At 35.9% G+C, this 17,836-nt stretch overlaps 1 protein-coding gene across 2 annotated transcripts in view; it reads right to left on the reverse strand.

The window, feature by feature from the left end:
- The window catches only part of TOP2B (DNA topoisomerase II beta), a 65,279-nt gene that overhangs the window by 23,942 nt on the left and 23,501 nt on the right, over positions 1–17,836 (reverse strand). For both annotated transcript variants that reach the window (XM_049628895.1, XM_049628894.1), the window contains exons 6-18: positions 17,671–17,768; positions 16,330–16,542; positions 14,168–14,341; positions 12,400–12,501; positions 12,179–12,316; positions 10,402–10,540; positions 9,899–10,056; positions 9,523–9,648; positions 3,935–4,045; positions 3,748–3,853; positions 2,122–2,231; positions 1,684–1,776; positions 1,478–1,592 (exon numbers count right to left, since the gene is read on the reverse strand). In XM_049628895.1, coding sequence (XP_049484852.1) covers positions 1,478–1,592; positions 1,684–1,776; positions 2,122–2,231; positions 3,748–3,853; positions 3,935–4,045; positions 9,523–9,648; positions 9,899–10,056; positions 10,402–10,540; positions 12,179–12,316; positions 12,400–12,501; positions 14,168–14,341; positions 16,330–16,542; positions 17,671–17,768 — 1,683 coding nt within the window. The remainder of the gene's footprint in view (positions 1–1,477; positions 1,593–1,683; positions 1,777–2,121; positions 2,232–3,747; positions 3,854–3,934; positions 4,046–9,522; positions 9,649–9,898; positions 10,057–10,401; positions 10,541–12,178; positions 12,317–12,399; positions 12,502–14,167; positions 14,342–16,329; positions 16,543–17,670; positions 17,769–17,836) is intronic.

Raw genomic sequence — 17,836 nt, forward strand, 5'->3', positions numbered from 1 at the left:
ACAGGGTGATCATAAGGATTACATGAGATAATGCAAGCAAAGTATTCTGCTTCCTTATCATTCTTCTTGCTCTAGATCAGTGAGCACAGTAATAAGCTTTTCAGTATAGGCTAGCTATCATCATCATTGTGGGCCCAGAGCAGGTAGAAACAAGAGGATGACAAAATATGGCCACTTTCCTTGAGAATTTTATAATCTAACTGAGGAGGCAAAATTGACACAAGTAAAATAACAGGCACACAATATTGGAATAAAAGTTTAGGCATCTGAAACCAATTTAGACTGCAGTTGTTAGAGAAGACTTCACAGAAGGGATGTAACTTAAAACTGAATTACATGGATGGGTAAAACCATCTGCTATTAGCTGAAAACCCAAGGAACACAAAGATCAACTTGCTAAAAGTTATAAAATGAAAATTAAATGTTTCTAGATAGAAGACAAAAATCTGCTCTAACTACTGGGTGCCAGTTTCTAAAGATTTTTTGGCATAAGTTTTTGGGTACTGAGGTATAAAGGTGTTTTTAAAATTTAGTCTCAGGGGGTGCCTGGGTGGCTCAGTAGGTTAAGTGTCTAACTCTTGACTTCAGCTCTGGTCATGATCTCATGGTCGTGACACTGAGCCCCACATCAGGCTCTACGCTGACAGCACAGAGCCTGCTTGGGATTCTCCCCTCCTCTCTCTCAAAATAAATAAAGAAGCATTTTTTTTTAACATTTATTCATTTTTGAGACAGAGAGAGACACAGCGTGAATGGGGGAGGGTCAGAGAGAAGGAGACACAGAATCTGAAACAGGCTCCAGGCTCCGAGCTGTCAGCATGGAGCCTGATGCAGGGCTCGAACTCACGGCCTGACAGATCATGACCTGAGCCGAAGTCAGACACCCAACCGACTGAGCCACCCAGGCGCCCCAAGAAGCATTTTTTAAAATTAGTCTCAGTTAAATATTTTAGAATTTATCAAAATCTGATTTTACTTTTTATTTTTAAAAGTCCACAATCAACTTGAGTTAAAACTTTCAAAACTTTGCCCTAATTTTCCTAAAAAACTTTTTAAAAAGAGTTTAAAAGATTCTAAAGAATCAAGGACTATAAAAGATTTCAGTCCTACCAAAAGATCTCAAAAACAAATTCAGATTTTTAAAATTCATTATAAGAATGGCTTAGGGGGCGCCTGGGTGGCTCGGTCAGTTGGGCGTCCGACTTCGGCTCAGGTCACGATCTCACACTCCGTGGGTTCGAGCCCCGCATCGGGCTCTGTGCTGACAGCTCGGAGCCTGGAGCCTGTTTCGGATTCTGTGTCTCCCTCTCTCTCTGACCCTCCCCTGTTCATGCTCTGTCTCTCCCTGTCTCAAAAATAAATAAACGTTAAAAAAAAAAAAAAAAAGAAAAAGAATGGCTTAGAATACATGATATTAAGAATATACTCAATAACTACATACAAAAGTGAGAAAGATTTTCAAACAAAAGCTACTTACCATCAACAAGAGATGGTATAGATCTTTCATTGTCTGAGTTTGAGAAGAGAATCAATTCTTTGTTGATGAAATCATTGTAAGTCAAATGCTTTGTTGCTGTACCATACAAAAATTGCTAAGAAAAAAGTTACACAGCAACACAGTCATTAGTCCTGCATGACTTTTAGTCTCTTTCTTCCCCCAGACCACCACTCTTTATGACTAACCTCTGGTAAGCCATGTAACCTACGCTGTCTCCGATCTTCCATAAAATTTGTTAACCATTCTTTTCTGTCATCAATCTTCTTCTTACTGAATGCCTGAAAGATTCCAGGTAACAATTCAAAATATTAAAGATTAAATGAATTTCATTATACCATTAAAATTTATAATGGCAAATAACTAATTATTAATTGCTCAGAAATTAAGGGTTTTTTTTAAATATGCTTCTGTCCAAGATATACTTGAACAGAAGTCTTTCAATTAAAGAACTCTGAAAGCACAGCATAATTTGTGTGAGACTGGGCTGAAGAAACACTAAGATTAACTAGTTTGGGCATTCCAGTTCAAAAGAGACTTATCACAGAAAACCAAGACTAGAAAGAAAGGTATGGCAGGTAGAGAGATGGATATTAGGAAAAAAATTTTTTAATTAACTTGATTACCAAGGTAATGGCAGCATCATCTTCAGGGCCAGCATATCTAAACAAGATACGGTGCCTTTCCATATCAGCAAAATATTCTTTTGCTTCTTTAGCTGTGCTGGTACCCAAACCTGCACAATTTAAAAAATAAAGTTGAAAATAATCCAGACAGAGAACAACAAATACCATATGATCTCATTCATATGTAGAATCTAAAAAAGTTGAACTCACAGAAAGAGAACAAAATGGTATTTGCCAGGGGCTGGGGAGAGGGGCATATGGGGAAAGTTCAATCAAAGAATACAAACTTTTTGTTATCAGGTGAATAAATTCTCGGGATTTAATGTATAGCATGGTGCCTATACTTAATAATACTGTATTGTATACTTGAAAATTACTGAGAGAATAGATCTTAAATGTTCCCTCTATAAACAGAAAAAATTAACTATGTGAGGTAATAGATACATTGACTGTGGTAATCATTTTCCAATATATATATCAAGTCATCATGTTGTACATTTTAAATATGTATAATTTTGTCAATTATTCTTCAGTAAAGCTAAAAAAATTTACATGAATTGTGAACATTAACAGTTGTTTAAAACTATTAGGTTAAAAGCTGATAGATCAAGCTAGCAACACCTATAGCAATGGGTCAATCTTAACAAAGAAAACTCAGATATTACAGGCCTCTTGACATAAATATACAAAGTTACCTATTAAATGTTTTTGCCACATAAATCTAATCCAAATCTATATAAAGCCTCTGATTTAACTACCAATTTTTTAAACAGAAAATAAGGGACAAAGGAACATACTATATATTTAATGAAATTACAGTGATAATCATCAAAATTCAGAATGCAGAAAATTATGCAGGACAAACAATCCGACCTTTTGAACAAATGAACTGCAAGGGAAAAAAAATGAAAGAGAAGCAATAAATTAAGAGTTAACAGATTTATCAAACCAAATGCAACCTGTGGCCCTTGATTGGATCCTAACTCAAAAATAATTTTTTTAATAATTAGGAGAATTTTAACACCAACTGAATATGTAAGGTTATTAAAGAAAGGTATGATAATGAAATTAGGGACATTTTTAAAACATTCTTTTAGAGATACATACTAAAATATTATGGAGGGGCGCCTGGGTGGCTCAGTCGGTTAAGCATTTGACTCTTGGTTTCGGCTCAGGTCATGATCTCACGGTTCGTGAGTTCAAACCCCACATCGGGCTCTGCTCTGACAGCATGGAGCGTGCCTGGGATTCTCTCTCTCCCTCCCTCACTCTCTCTGCCCCTCCTCTGCTCTCTCTCTCAAAATAAACTTAAAAAAATTTTTAAAAATAAATGAATAAATAAAGTATTATGGAAATAATAGAACGTCTGGAAGTTATTTCAAATTAATGGGAAGGTGAGAAGAGTTTTGATAAACAGGATTGGCAATGAGATGGTGACTGTTAAAGTGCATGGGAAGCCCATCATACCACCCTCTCTACTTCTACAAAATTTTCCAAAATAATTCTTTTAAAATCAGCAACAGCTATTTTTGTAGTCTAAAACATATTTTCAAATTATTTTATAATGATCTCAAAACATATTTATGTCAGTAGTAACATCACAAATAAGTATTTTAAAATACAAACCTTTGTAGTACTTTATTTTCCAGGCTTTCTGGTTTTCTATATGTTTTTTCCACTCGTCAAATTCAGGAATACTATAGAAGGAAAGTTCCTGCTTATTTTTGCTAGCCTTAAATTAATAAAATAAAAAAATTAGTTTTCTGCTATTCTTTAAGACAACAGTTTAAAAATATATTAATGTAAATAGTACCTTTACAATAGGAGTAATGAACTCTTCAAGAAAACCATGCTTCAAAAGTGATGGCCAATTGTGATGGATGAAATTAATAAGCAGGCCTTTTATGTGAGAACCATCTTGATCCTAAATAAATGTTAGTACAGAGTGCTGTAATAATTTTATGAAATAAAATTACTTATATAACCAAATTTTAAAAGGTATGAATGCAACACAGGTAAAATTCCATTCAAATTTGGGAACTACATTTTATAAAACAGTAAAAATTATCCTTTAGATCATCACAGTAAATATTTTCTTAAAATTCAAATAATGAATATGGCTAGTTATACATTAAATCTTCTTGTCATTACAAAATATACTACCGTTACATGTTTTATATAGATTTGGGGGGTGGTAATTATTCTTAAGTGTTTTATTTTTTTTGCAATTCCCATCACCTACTTTCCCCTCCCTCCCACCCCCCATCAACCCTCAGTTTATTCTCAGTTTTTTAAGAGTCTCTTATGGTTTGCCTCCTTCACTCTCTATAACTTTTTTTTCCCCTTCTCCTCCCCCATGGTCTTCTGTGAAGTTTCTCAAGATCCACATAGGAGTGAAAATATATGGTATCTGTCTTTCTCTGTACGATTTATTTCACTTAGCATAACACTCTCCAGTTCCATCCATGTTGCTACAAAAGGCCATATTTCATTCTTTCTCATTGCCAAGTAGTATTCCATTGTATATATAAACCACAACTTCTTTATCCATTCATCAACTGATGGACATTTAGGCTCTTCCCATAATTTGGCTATTGTTGAAAGTGCCGCCTATAAACATTGGGGTACAAGTGCCTCTATGCATCAGCACTCCTGTATCTTATATAGATTTCACTAAAATAATGATTTAAGGATGGAAATACATAAAACGTAGTAATCCATGGAGTACAGGTATTCATAAGTATTCTCTTGATATAAAAACAGCCAAATTTTTGCTTAAAACTATACAGCAGCTTTTTCAGTGGAAGATTTTCTCTACAAATGTTTTTAATTACAGTACCTGAGACATGCAGTTGGATGCATATGAAATTCTTCCTTTTCAATTTTCTGGTTCATTCCTAATTATTGCCATTTTACTATTCGAGTCCTACTTTTTGCACATCCCAAATTATATCATCATATACAAATACTAACCAATATCCTAAGTGGTTAAGATGGCAGAGTAGTAGGGGGATCCTATGCTTATCTCTCCCTCGAACACAGATAAATATCAAATCATTCTAAACACCCAAGAAATCAATCTGAGGACTGAGAAAACAAACTGCACAACTAAAGGGAGAAAAGAGTCCACATCATGGAAGGTAGGAGGTGCAGAGAAAAGAATCGCGGGTGCTGCAGAGGGGAGGAAGCCCTGATCATGGAGAGAGGAGCGGGGTAGGGTGAGAGAAAGAGAAAGAGCATGCATGCACAGGAGAGAGAGAGCTCAAGCGAGCGAGAGCTCGTGAGCACACAGCACATGGGGCTGCACAAGAAAAAGCACTTCCCCAAAACCACTGACTGAGAAAATGAGAGAGGCTGATAATCACAAGTTTTTACAAGCAACAGAGCCTAAAGTCTGAATTTCTAGAAATCTGTGCTTTCTCCAGGGTGGAGCCTGGCAGACACAGCGGTACTGCTGTGGAGAAGTCGGGAGCGAACAGCGTAGTCTGTGGATCCTCTGGATTGCACTGGGAGAGACAGTTCCTCTTCTTGGAGTGCATTTGGGAGAGGAGGCACTGCCTCTCAGAGGACAAGAGTCGGCAGGTGCCACTGAGCTGCCCTGTTCATTAGCACAGGAGCAGAGTAACCTGCTGAGGGCAGCTAACCTGGATGCTGGTGCTAACAGAGAGGTCCTTTTGTCCCCACCCATCAGCACTGATGAAATTCAGTGAGCAGCTTGAGATGTCTACACCAAGCTCCGCCCCTCTGTGCTCTGCAGGTACTTTTTCACTAGGGCAGTGTGCCTGAGAGTCAGGGAAGCAGCACAGTGGGCCCCTCCCCTAGGAGACCAGCACACCACCACCACCACCCCCCCACACTGCACACACCAAGTCTACTGACCATAGAGTGCTGCAAAGCTTCAGCTCTAAGGGAAATAGGATCTAGCTTGTTTTAACAAATAGACCAAAACACAGTTAAAATTCGCCACACACGGGAAAAGGTCCAAACAGTTCCCACTGCAGGCAAGGAGAAACTCTGCAGCCGATTGACCTAAGGGAAAGAACAGCCAAAACACAACAGCCAAAACACAACAGCCAAGTGCATACAGCATACATCAGAAACACTTCCTGAAGCACCAGGCCCTGGACAATATATGAGTTCTTCTTAAAATAGCCATTACTCTCAGGGCCAGGAATCATAACAGGTTTTCCTAACACACAGAAGACAGAGACCTAGACAAAATGCCAAGACAAAGGAATTCATCCCAAAAGAAAGAAGGGATGGGGCCAGGGAATAATCAAAACAAATATAAGTAAGATGCCTGAAGCAGAATTTAAAACAATCGTAAGGATACCAGCTGGGCTTGAGAAAAGCATAGAAGACACCAAGGAGTCCCTTATCACAAAGATAAAAGACCTAAAAACTAGTCGATCTGAAATTAAAAATGCTATAGCCAAGATTCAAAACTGACTGGATATAATGATCACAAGGATGGAAGTAGCACAGAAATGAATTGGTGATATAAAAAATAAAATTATGGAAAATAATGAATCTGAAAAAGAAAAGGGAAAGAAAAATACTGGATTATGAATGTAAACTTAGGGAACTCAGCAACTCCATAAAGAGTAATAACATTCACATCACAGCAGTTCCAGAAGAAGAGAAGGGAAATGGAGCAGAAGGTTTATTTGAGCAAATTATAGGTGAAAAGTTCCCTAATCTGGGGAAAGAAACAGATATCCAAATCCAGGAGGCACAGAGAACTCCCATGAAAATCAACAAAAGCAGGCCAACACCAAAACATATCATGGTAAAATTTGCAAAATACAGAAGAGATAAAGAAAGAATCCTGAAATCAGCAAGGGAAAAGAAATCCCTAACCTACAAGGGAAGACAAATAAGGTTAGCAGCAGCTGTCTCCACCAGAAACTTGGCAGGCCAGAAGGGAGTGGCATGAGATATTCAACGTGCTGAATGGGAAAAATACTCAGCCAAGAATACTTTATCCAGCAAGGCTGTTATTCAGAATAGAAGGAGAGATAAAGAGTCTCCTAAGCAAAAATTAGAGTTTGCGACCACTAAACCAACCCTGCAAGAAATATTAAAGGGGACTCTGAGTGGGAAAGAAAGACCAAAAGAAACAAAAACTACAAAGGAACAGGGAAAATCTCCAGAAACAACAACTTTATAGGTAATACAATAGCACTAACTTCATACTGATCAATAACCACCCTGAATGTAAATAGACTAAATGCTCCAATCAAAAGAAACAGGGTGTCAGAATGGATAAAAAACAAGACCCCATCTACATGCTGCCTATAAGAGACTCATTTTGGAACCAAGACACTTCCAGACTCAAAGTATGGGGATGGAGAACAATCTATCATGCTAATGGACGTCAAAAGAAAGCTGGAGTAGCCATACTTATATCAGACAAACTAGATTTTAAACCAAAGACTAACAAGAGATGAAAAAGAGCACTATATAATAATAAAGGGATCTATCCAACAGGAAGATCTAACAACTGTAAATATTTATACCCCCAACTTGGAGCACCCCAATATATAAATCAATTAACAACATACATAAACTCATTGATAACAATACAATAATACTAGAGAATGTTAGCCCCCTACTTACAGCAAAGGACAAAGAAAATCAACAAGGCAACAACGGCTTTGAATGACACACTAGACTAGATGGACATAACAGATATATTTAGAACATGTCATCCTAAAGCAGAATACACGTTCTTTTCGAGTGCACACGTAACATTCTCCAGAAGAGATCACACACTAGGTAACAAATCAGGTCTCAACCAGTACAAAAAGATTGAGATCATACCATGATTATTTTCAGACCACAACTCTATGAAACTTGAAGTCAACCACAAGAAAAAATTGGAAAGACCACAAATACATGGGGGTTAAAGAACATCCTATTCAAATATGAATGGATTAACCAGGACTTTAAAGAAGAAATAAAAGAACACATGGAAACAAAAGAAGATGAAAACACGACAGTGTTTAGAATGCAGCAAAACCGGTCCTAAGAAGGAAGTATATAGCAATATAGAATATGTAGCAATACAGGCCTAACTCGAGAAACAAAAAAAGTCTCAAATACACAAACTAACCTCATACCTAAAAGAGCTAGAAAAGGAAAAGCAAGTGAAGCCTAAAGCCAGCAGAAGGGAAATAATAAAGCTTTGAACAGAAATAAATGACATAGAAACAAACACATGAAAAGAGGCTCAACATCACTGTTCATCAGGGAAACACAAATCAAAACCACAATGAGATACCACCTCACACCTGTGATAACAGCTAAAAGTAACAGCACGGTAAACAACAGATGTTGGTGAGGATGCAGAGAAAGGGGAACCCTCTTACACTGTTGGTGGGAATGCACACTGGTACAGCCACTCTGGAAAACAGTATGGAGGTTTGTTAAAAATAGAACTAGCCAATGACCCAGCAATTGCACTACTAGGTATTTATCCAAAGGATATAAAAATAGTGATATGAAGGGGAATATGCATCCTGAAGTTTAAAACAGCATTATCAACAATAGCCAAGTTATGGAAAGAGGCCAAATGTCCATCCACTGATGAATGGATAAAGAAGATGTGGGGTGTGTGTATACGCGCGCGCGCACACACGCGCACACACACACACACAACGGAATATTACTCAGCCATCCAAAAGAATGAAATCTTGCCATTTGCAACAACGTGGATGGAGCTAGAGTGTATTATCCTAAACAAAATAAGTCAGTCAGAGAAAGACAAATACCATATGATTTCACTCATATGCAGAATATAAGAAACAAAACAGACAAACATAGTGAAAGGGAAATAAAAAATAGAGGGAGGCAAACCATAAGAAACTCTCAACTGTAGAGAACAGACTGAGGCTTGCTGGAGGGAAGTTGGACGGGGGATGGGCTAAATGGGCGATGGGCATTAAGGAGGGCACCCGCTAGGATGAGCACTGCATATCATATGTGAGTGATGAATCACTAAATTCTACTCCTGAAACCAACACTACAATATATGTTAACTAGAATTTAAATAAAATCTTGAAAAAATTACTGTATTGATTAATCTTTCTTGCTTATAAATCTCACCATTTCCACTCAACTTTCAGGTAGGCTTCCACCCCATAATACTACTACAATGTATTCTACTCTTCTCATACTTAGTGCATTTAAAAACATTTTTAAAATAACCAAAAACACTTTCCAAATAAATCAGAAATGTAAAATATGTTTCACACAAGCAGTACCATTAAATGTTTTCTCCCCCCTTTGACGTACAATCGTTTTCACTTTTACTTTCTTGAAGTAAGTCTCATGAAACAAATATCAAAAGGGCACTCAAAAAGATGTACGTTTTAAATATGTGGCAACCTTTAAACCAACCTGATCAGTCATAATCATAATCTTCCCATAGCGTAAAGTTTTCAGAGATTCTGCATCATCGTAACTTTTCTTGTATTGTAGACCAACTATTTTGATAATATTGTTTATTTCTGCATTTTCCATGATCTGTGCAAAAAGAAAAAGAATTCAGAGTATGTTAAAAGTGTTGAAGGCCGCCAAACTGGCCCAGTCACTAGAGCATATGACTCTTGATCTTAGGGTTCTAAGTTTGTAGAGATTACAAAATCTTTTTTTTAAAAAAGTGTTGAAATATATAAAAAGTGAGTCTGAATTTACATTTAAAAATTCAGCAATTTTAATAAAGTATTAAGATATCATATATATGTGGAGATATATGCAAGAAAGAGAGAGATACCTGTTTATGGGAAGCTTCTCGGACGTTAAGAATTTTTCCCCTAAGTGGAAAGACTCCGTATCTGTCTCGCCCGATCACACCTAATCCAGACACAGCCAGCGATTTGGCAGAGTCTCCCTCTGTTAGTATCAATGTACACTCCAGGGAATGTTTGCCACCTGAGAGGTATTAAAAACGACATATACTCCAAACTCCTCAATTTTACCAGTGAGAAAAATGAAGCCAGAAAAATTCATAATCACAGTGATGACAGTAAGACTGTAAGAGTAACACGATATAATAGACTTTAAATACTAATAGTACAGTTAAAATATTAAGAATATTTTATTATTGAATTCCTATCTTGAGGAAATTGATGTGATGCATGTGACGATTTTAATGAAGTAAAATTATATTCTGAACATAAAATCATATAGTCTAAGTACATGTGGAAATTGAATACTTTCTATAATTGGATAAATAAAAATTTAAATCAAAATCTTGAAAAAAAATATGAACCTTACCAGCATCATTAGCATCATCCAGCTTGGGAATACCTTTGATTTTACTATACTTTACTGATGAACACTTCTTGTTCAGCTGAGTCTGAGCCTTAAATTTCACCCAGTTCAGAATACTTTCTACAATGCCACAGTTAGAGGCCTAAAAACAAAGAACAAGCCAGAAGTTCATACACTTAGCTAAAATTAATGTAATACTTGGAATCTGTGCAGTTATATGGCCTAATGATAATAATGATACATACTAGCAAATTTTACTCTAACTCAGTAAAGCTAACTCAGGCAGCTATATACAATAGCCTATTGTACAGAAACAAAAACATGAATAAAGAACTTTCCTAAATATGAAAAAAACTCTATTATGATAAACTCCATGAGAAATACACACAGCTTTTGATACAAGTTAATTTTGTTAAATTAACAAGTAAAACCTGATCCACCATAAATTTAGTACCTGGGAAATTCTATACACTGACATTTCTCATATCCTTCAAAAATAGAAATCTTGAATTCACTATGACAAAAACTATTAATACGTAGGAAACATTAGATGAATTCAAGAACTCATGAATAGTCCTTATGCTTTAAACAAGTATGGCAACAGGACTCCAACATTATATATTGTGTGTCACCACGCAGGGAGTCAATGTGTGACGAGATGTTAACACAAAAAGAAAAAAGTGAAGAATCTCCAAGTTGGAGGTATTTATTTTTCATTATCCTAAAAAGTTTGTTTCAGGTGTATGAAATAGATTTCTGGAATGTCTGAGATATGGACTATGTTGCCAAATCTAAACTTAATCCTCTCAAAATGAAAAAATCTAAAATCTAAAATCAAATCACTTCATCATGAATGTCATAAGGGCAGAAATTTGCAGAAGCATTAATACAGGGTCCTTTGTATTCAGAATTCATTATTAGATCCAAAAGTACTATTTCTATAGACTTTACGCTAGAACCTGAAAAACAATTTTTGTTTTTGTTTGTGAGAGCCTACCTTTGAATTTCCCATACCAGAATGTGATACGTTTTTTCTATGGCAATTACACGGCACTCCCCCACCAAACTATAAACTTCAAAAGAGGAGGGGCTGTGATTTATTCATCTTTATATTCCTAGTGCAAATATATTTAAAGGTACTTCACACATGCTTCTTTAATATATATTTACTGATGGTACTGCCGAACAAAGGAAGTGAAATAAATCTTGCCAATATACAACAGATTTTGAGCAATTATTAACAGCTACAAGGATCAGTTAAAAATCTAACATTATTTATTTGTACTCTCACCTAGTTTCAGAAAGTTAAGCAGTCTAAATATGTACAAAGTAAAATCAAATTATAAAATATGTAGAATATGGTAAATTTTATATTATGCATAGGTTACCACAATTTTTTTAAAAAAACTATATAAAGGTAAAAATCAGTAGATGAAATTAAAAGGAGTAGAAAAGATGAAAGCAGAAGTCCTATAAGGACCTATCTACATTTGTCAGAGGAAAATCTGGCTGGATAATGACCAATAAAAAGCTAAAACACAATTAGTTACAGGATTCCCTTCTTTTATTCTTGGCAAAACAATCCAATGTTTTACAAAGTCTACAAAACAAAGTCTATCCTTAGTAGTTTTCAGAATTAAGCCATTAGTTTGCAGTATAAGTGCCTATGCCCACAGTTAGTGTAAGAGAGAAACTAATTGCAAGTAGAATAAATAAATCAAGAAAACTAAATCAACTTTCAATAAAAACACACTGAAAAAATAATACAAATTTTACTCACTGCTTTAAAAAATTTTTCTGACAGTTGGCATTTGGACCCAAAACTTTTGGGCTGCAGAGTCATGTTTTCTTTCGTCTGAGAATCAAAAGTTGGATTTTCGATAAGGCAATTAATAAAAACCCATATATGGTTTTTTACCTGTTGGAAACATACCCAAAAAAGGTCAACATCAGAACTGGTATTATTTAACAATTCAACAGACTATACAAAGCATTACTTACTTGAAATGGTTTTACTGATACCCCAGCTTTGTTCTTTTTCTTAACTACTTCAATCAGTTTACCAACAACTTGATCTACTACATAATCCACATGACGTCCACCCTAAAAAGGAACAAAAAAACAGAATCCAAAATCATCTATAGTTAGGGTAACAAAATACTTACATATTCATTATGTTCTCAAATCAGCACTTAATCTTTACAACTTTGTGGAATTAGTATTACAAACCCAATTATGCAGAGGCATAGGATAAATCTCAGAATTACAGAGTGGGGATTTAAAAAATAAGGTATTTTTGGCTATAGGGCCAATTAACCAACTGCATAAAGCTATACACAAAGTAAAATCAATCGAATAAAAAAACATGGAAGTGAGAATGAATACTGGCATGACAGTGGTAACAGCACTCACAAGATTTAAAATTTAGGGACTGTGACAGCCATTGCCAGTTGTCTATCCAATGCCTGTTCTCCCCTTTATTGAAAGACCTAAATTGGCTTTTACCTGGCAACATGTCCAATTGAAAATATTAACCAATCTAGGGGCACCTGGGTGGCTCAGTCAGTTAAGTGTCCGATTTCAGCTCAAGTTATGATCTCACGGCCCATGGGTTTGAGCCCCGCGTCAGGCTCTGTGCTGACAGCTCAGAGCCTGGCGCCTGCTTCGGATTCTGTCTCCCTCTCTCTCTACCCCTCCCCCCTTCACACTTTGTCTCTCTCTCTCTCTCTCTCTCTCTCTCTCTCTCAAAAATGAATAAACATTAAAAAATTTTTTTTAATATTAACCAATCTAGACTCCCTTGCAGCTAGTGGCAGCCACTTGACCCAGTTCTAGCCAAAGATGTTCATGAGGTCTACCAGATGGGATTTCCAGGAAAACTACTGTATTCCTCATAAAAAGGGAGAGATTTAGTCGGTATATGCATTTGCCCAGCCCCTTTCTCTCTCCCTAGAACTTGGAACCGAGGCATCTTAAAGGCATGAGAAGGAAAGCCACATGCTAAGGGTGGCAGAAAAGAAAGTCAGGAAGAGCCTGGTCCCTGATGATACTGTGGAGTCACAGTACAAAACTAAGAATGAGGAAAAATAAAACTTCTACATCTTTATGCCACTGTATATTAGGTATCTATTATGTAGGACAAAATGTCACCATCACTGATGCAAAATGTGTTGACTTGAGAAAGTGATGCTAGATTATAAACACTGAATATTAAAAAAAAGTTAAAACTTGAACAAGAGTGACAAATGATCAAATCATTGCTTTAGATTATTCTAGGATACATGTTTGTATTGCCTAAGACTTTATTATGATCGATGGACAAATGCTGTTAGATGAGAACAATTTCATTTGCTTTTGAAATCCAAAAGCCTACGTAAGACAGTTCAAACTCCTTAGAATGGCATATAACATGTTCCAAAATCTGATCCCAAAACAGATTCCTCTATTATTCTTTTACATTCCAAACTAGGAACACAGAATAAGGAATGTGTTAATATTCTAAATTCATAAAAATGTGTTAACATTCTAAATTCATGAAATATATTCAACCATAAATACTCAACATATAAACTTAATGCTCAGTGGGTGTTTAAATAAATTATAAGACACCTATTTTCGTAGAAAATAAGCTTTCGTTTTCATAAGCCAATTCTAATTTCACAAAAGCAGATTTGTGGTTTTTTGTTATCGTTACTGTTGTTTATTTTTGCTGTTTTTAATGAAGCACTGTTCTACCACTGACGTGGCAACACAGCACTAGCCTACTTACTTTTGTTGTCGCAATACTATTTACAAAGCTGATTTGCTGGAATCCCTTTTCACTCAGTGTGAGACAAACATCCCATCTTTCATTTGCAAGTTCATGAATAACTTTCAGGGCCACTCCAGTTTCGTCCAATTTGTCTTTCACATAAAGATCTACGTAACTGCGAAACCCATTTACCTATTCATTTGAAAACAAAAATAAACAATCTTAAAATTGGCAGTTCAACTAGGTGAATGCCATCAGGTACTCTTATACTTTTATTTCCCCTCAATCACAACAGCTCTTATTCTTCAGATCCAAACCTTCACGACTTCCCCCATTCTATTCCTTGATCCCTACCCTTTTTAAAAAGGAATCCATTTCCATATGTACTTGATAAGAAGAGGTTATGAAGGAACAGCTGGACAGGTGAATTATTATAAAATTTTTCAGAAGTTTAAGTTTTAAAATGACAAAGTAGACTTCCAGTTGAGTTCAGACACAGAGAAGGCTTAAATAAATGAATAAATAAATAAATAAATAAATAAATAAATAAAGAGGAGCGCCTGAGGGCTCAGTCGGTTAAGCATGTGACTCTTGATCTCGGGTCAGGTCAGGAGCTCACATCCCAATCTCAAGGTTTCTGAGATGGAGCCCCACATCAGGCTCTGCACTGACAGCACCAAGCCTGCCTGGGATTCTCTCTCTCCCTGCCCCGCCCCTGCTTGCTCACGCTTTCTCTCTCTCTCAGAACAAAAATAAACTGAAAAAAAAAAATTCTTTAAAAAACAAGAAAAGAAATTTCTGCCCTTACAAGAAAATCAGACAACACACTGATTTTTCAAGAACTGTCAAAAACTTGAATTCATAGGACAGCTGGCCATCCTGAGTCTGAAGAGAAACAGGTATCTATAGAGAGACACAGAATACTAACCAATTTGCTTAAGTGAGGCAGAAGCTACCTAATGTCATAGAAGTGAAAAGGAACCGTAAACAAATTGACGAATTTGACCAACTGTTGTAGGACAAATGTGGACAGCATGGGTGTGTGATGCACTTGAAGGATGTCATCATAAGGGGTTCCTACACTTACAGGCTTTTCCTCCAGAAACCCCAGCAGGTTCTCACAGGGAAGGTGAGAGAAAATCTAGAGAAAGTTCCCCACCATGGTGCTGCTGGTTGGGGGAAGAGAATAGCAACCACTGGGAATTTCACCCAGAACTGTCTCCTTTACCCCCATCCTATCCACAGAAAAGTGGGGGGGGGGGGGGACGGACCACCTTAATTTGCAGAGGGGGAAGGATACTGCTGGAGAGTATTAAAATATTACTATAGCAGGAATAAAATAATTCTACCCAGCCCTTCCTCAGCCCACCCCTGTCTCATTTAAGGATAAAAAAAGAAGTTTATTTTACGGAGGAGGGAGCCTGGAGAATACTAAATGAGAATGCTGGTGGACACTTGCTGCAGTAGAGCACAACGTGCAGGAGCTTAGGACAATACCAAACTGTATAATATATGTGTAACTGGAATACCAGAAGAATAGCAAAGAAATATTTGAAGAAATAATAGCCAAAATCTTTTCAAAATTAGTGACAGACACCAAACAGATCCAAGACGTTCAGAAAACAGAATGAAAAAAATACAGTTATCAAAAAAACAAAATGAAACCCCCATATAAACACCTAAGCATATTAAAAGAGAGAGAGAGAGAGAGAGAGAGAGAGAGAATCTTCAAGTCAGCCAGAGGGAAAAATAAACACCTTGCCAACAGAGGAAGAAGGATAAGAACTACAGCTGACTTATCAGAAACCATGCAAAACAAGAAGACAACAGAATGACATTGAAAGAAAAATATCATAAACCCCTATTTCTATATCCAGTGAAATTCCGTACCGTTTGAAAGTGAAGAAAAATACTCTTTCAAACAGAGTAAGAGAATTTATTGCCAGATCTACCTACAAGAAATTAGAGATCTCCAGGCAGAAGGAATATGATTAAGATTTGAAACTAAAATCTACACCAAGAAATTAGGAGCACTAGAAATGGAATAAATGAAGGTAAAATAGAATCCTATGCTGTATTTTTAATTGTTCTAGAAGATAACTGAGGGCGTAAAGCAGTTAGATTTAACTATAAGCTGCCCACAAAATAACAAAGCATTTACTATTTTAGAAGACACTCACAGGCAATTTCTTTCCATTAAACATGACCTTGACCCCTTTGCATGAACCAGCCAAATCATAAGCTCTTCTGGTCATGAGGGCCACAATATCCTTGTCAAGTTTTTCCATCTTAAATTTAGACAGATCTGGTTGGAATGTTATGCATGTGTAATCTTCACCATCAAAATGTTTAATTTTGGCTTCAGAAGTTTTCATCATGTTATTCATCCATGTCTTTAAAAGAAAAAATATTTAAATATTTAATACTTCTATATTTTATAATACATAAAGACTCAGCTCATGAAAACAATCATTTACCATAACTACATCCATTTTCCAGCTTTGCAATAAACAAATCCTGGAAACTGATAATATCAGAGATGAAAAAAAATTTAAACACTACTACAGTATTCCCCTTTCTCTATGTTCCAAGACCTGCAACCATGGATAGTATCAAATCCTACATATACTGTGTTTTTTTCTATATGTACATATCTAAGATAAAGTTTGATTTATAAATTAGGCACAGTAAGAAATTAACAATAAAATGGAATAATTACAATATACTGTAATAAAAGTTATGTGAAAGTGGTCTTTTTCTCTCTCAAAATACCTTACTGTACTGTAGTCAAGTTCCTTGTGATGAAAAATGCCTACATGAAGAGATGAAGTGAGGTGAATGATGTAGGCACTGTGACCTAGTATTAGGCTACTAACTAACCTTCCAAATATGTCAGAAGGAGGATCATCTGCTTCTGGACCACGGTTTATTGCGGATTAACTAAAACCATGGAAAGTGAAACCACTAGATAAGGGGGGGTAGGGGGAACGCTACTATAATAACCTCATGTTGAAAATAAGCAAAATGAACTGCACAACTTTATATGCTGTTAATAACTTTCAAATTCTTCAACATGACTATTTAGAATTTTACAAAAATAAGTATGATGCTTTTCCTGACAAAATTATTTTAGCTATATAAAATTTCAAACTTTTTCAAAAGTCTACCAGAATAAAAATAAGACAGAATTCTGAAATAGGAATTTGATGAACTGATGAGGAATTTTTCAAATATGCTAAGTGGATGCATTTCAATTAATCTGTAAGGTTAAGGACATTTTCAGTAATGCTCAATTAGATTAAAAGAAAAGTCTATTAAATAAAGCACTTTGCTTTCAATGAACAGGAAAAAGGTTTATGTAAAAATCTAGGCATTCTTAAGTCTTTTCACTCTATTGATGTGCTTACTGCTTAAAAAAAAAGTTGTACAGGCATCAATGCAATTTACCTAAGGTTCTATTATCTTATTAGCAAAGCAACAAAATACAATTTTTAAAAAAATTAGACACATTTCTATCATACCTGCTTAAAACTATGCTTGTATTCTTTGCAAGCAGTCTCTACTGTAAACTTTGTACTGAAAATATTACAAAGTTTTGCACCATAACCATTGCGACCACCTGTAAGAACAATTAAATGTGAAAGGTTTAACGAAAGGGATTTTAGGGAACTTGGTTAACTTATCTAC

The sequence above is a fragment of the Panthera uncia genome, chromosome C2 (assembly GCF_023721935.1).
Source record: "Panthera uncia isolate 11264 chromosome C2, Puncia_PCG_1.0, whole genome shotgun sequence".
NCBI lineage: Eukaryota > Metazoa > Chordata > Mammalia > Carnivora > Felidae > Panthera > Panthera uncia.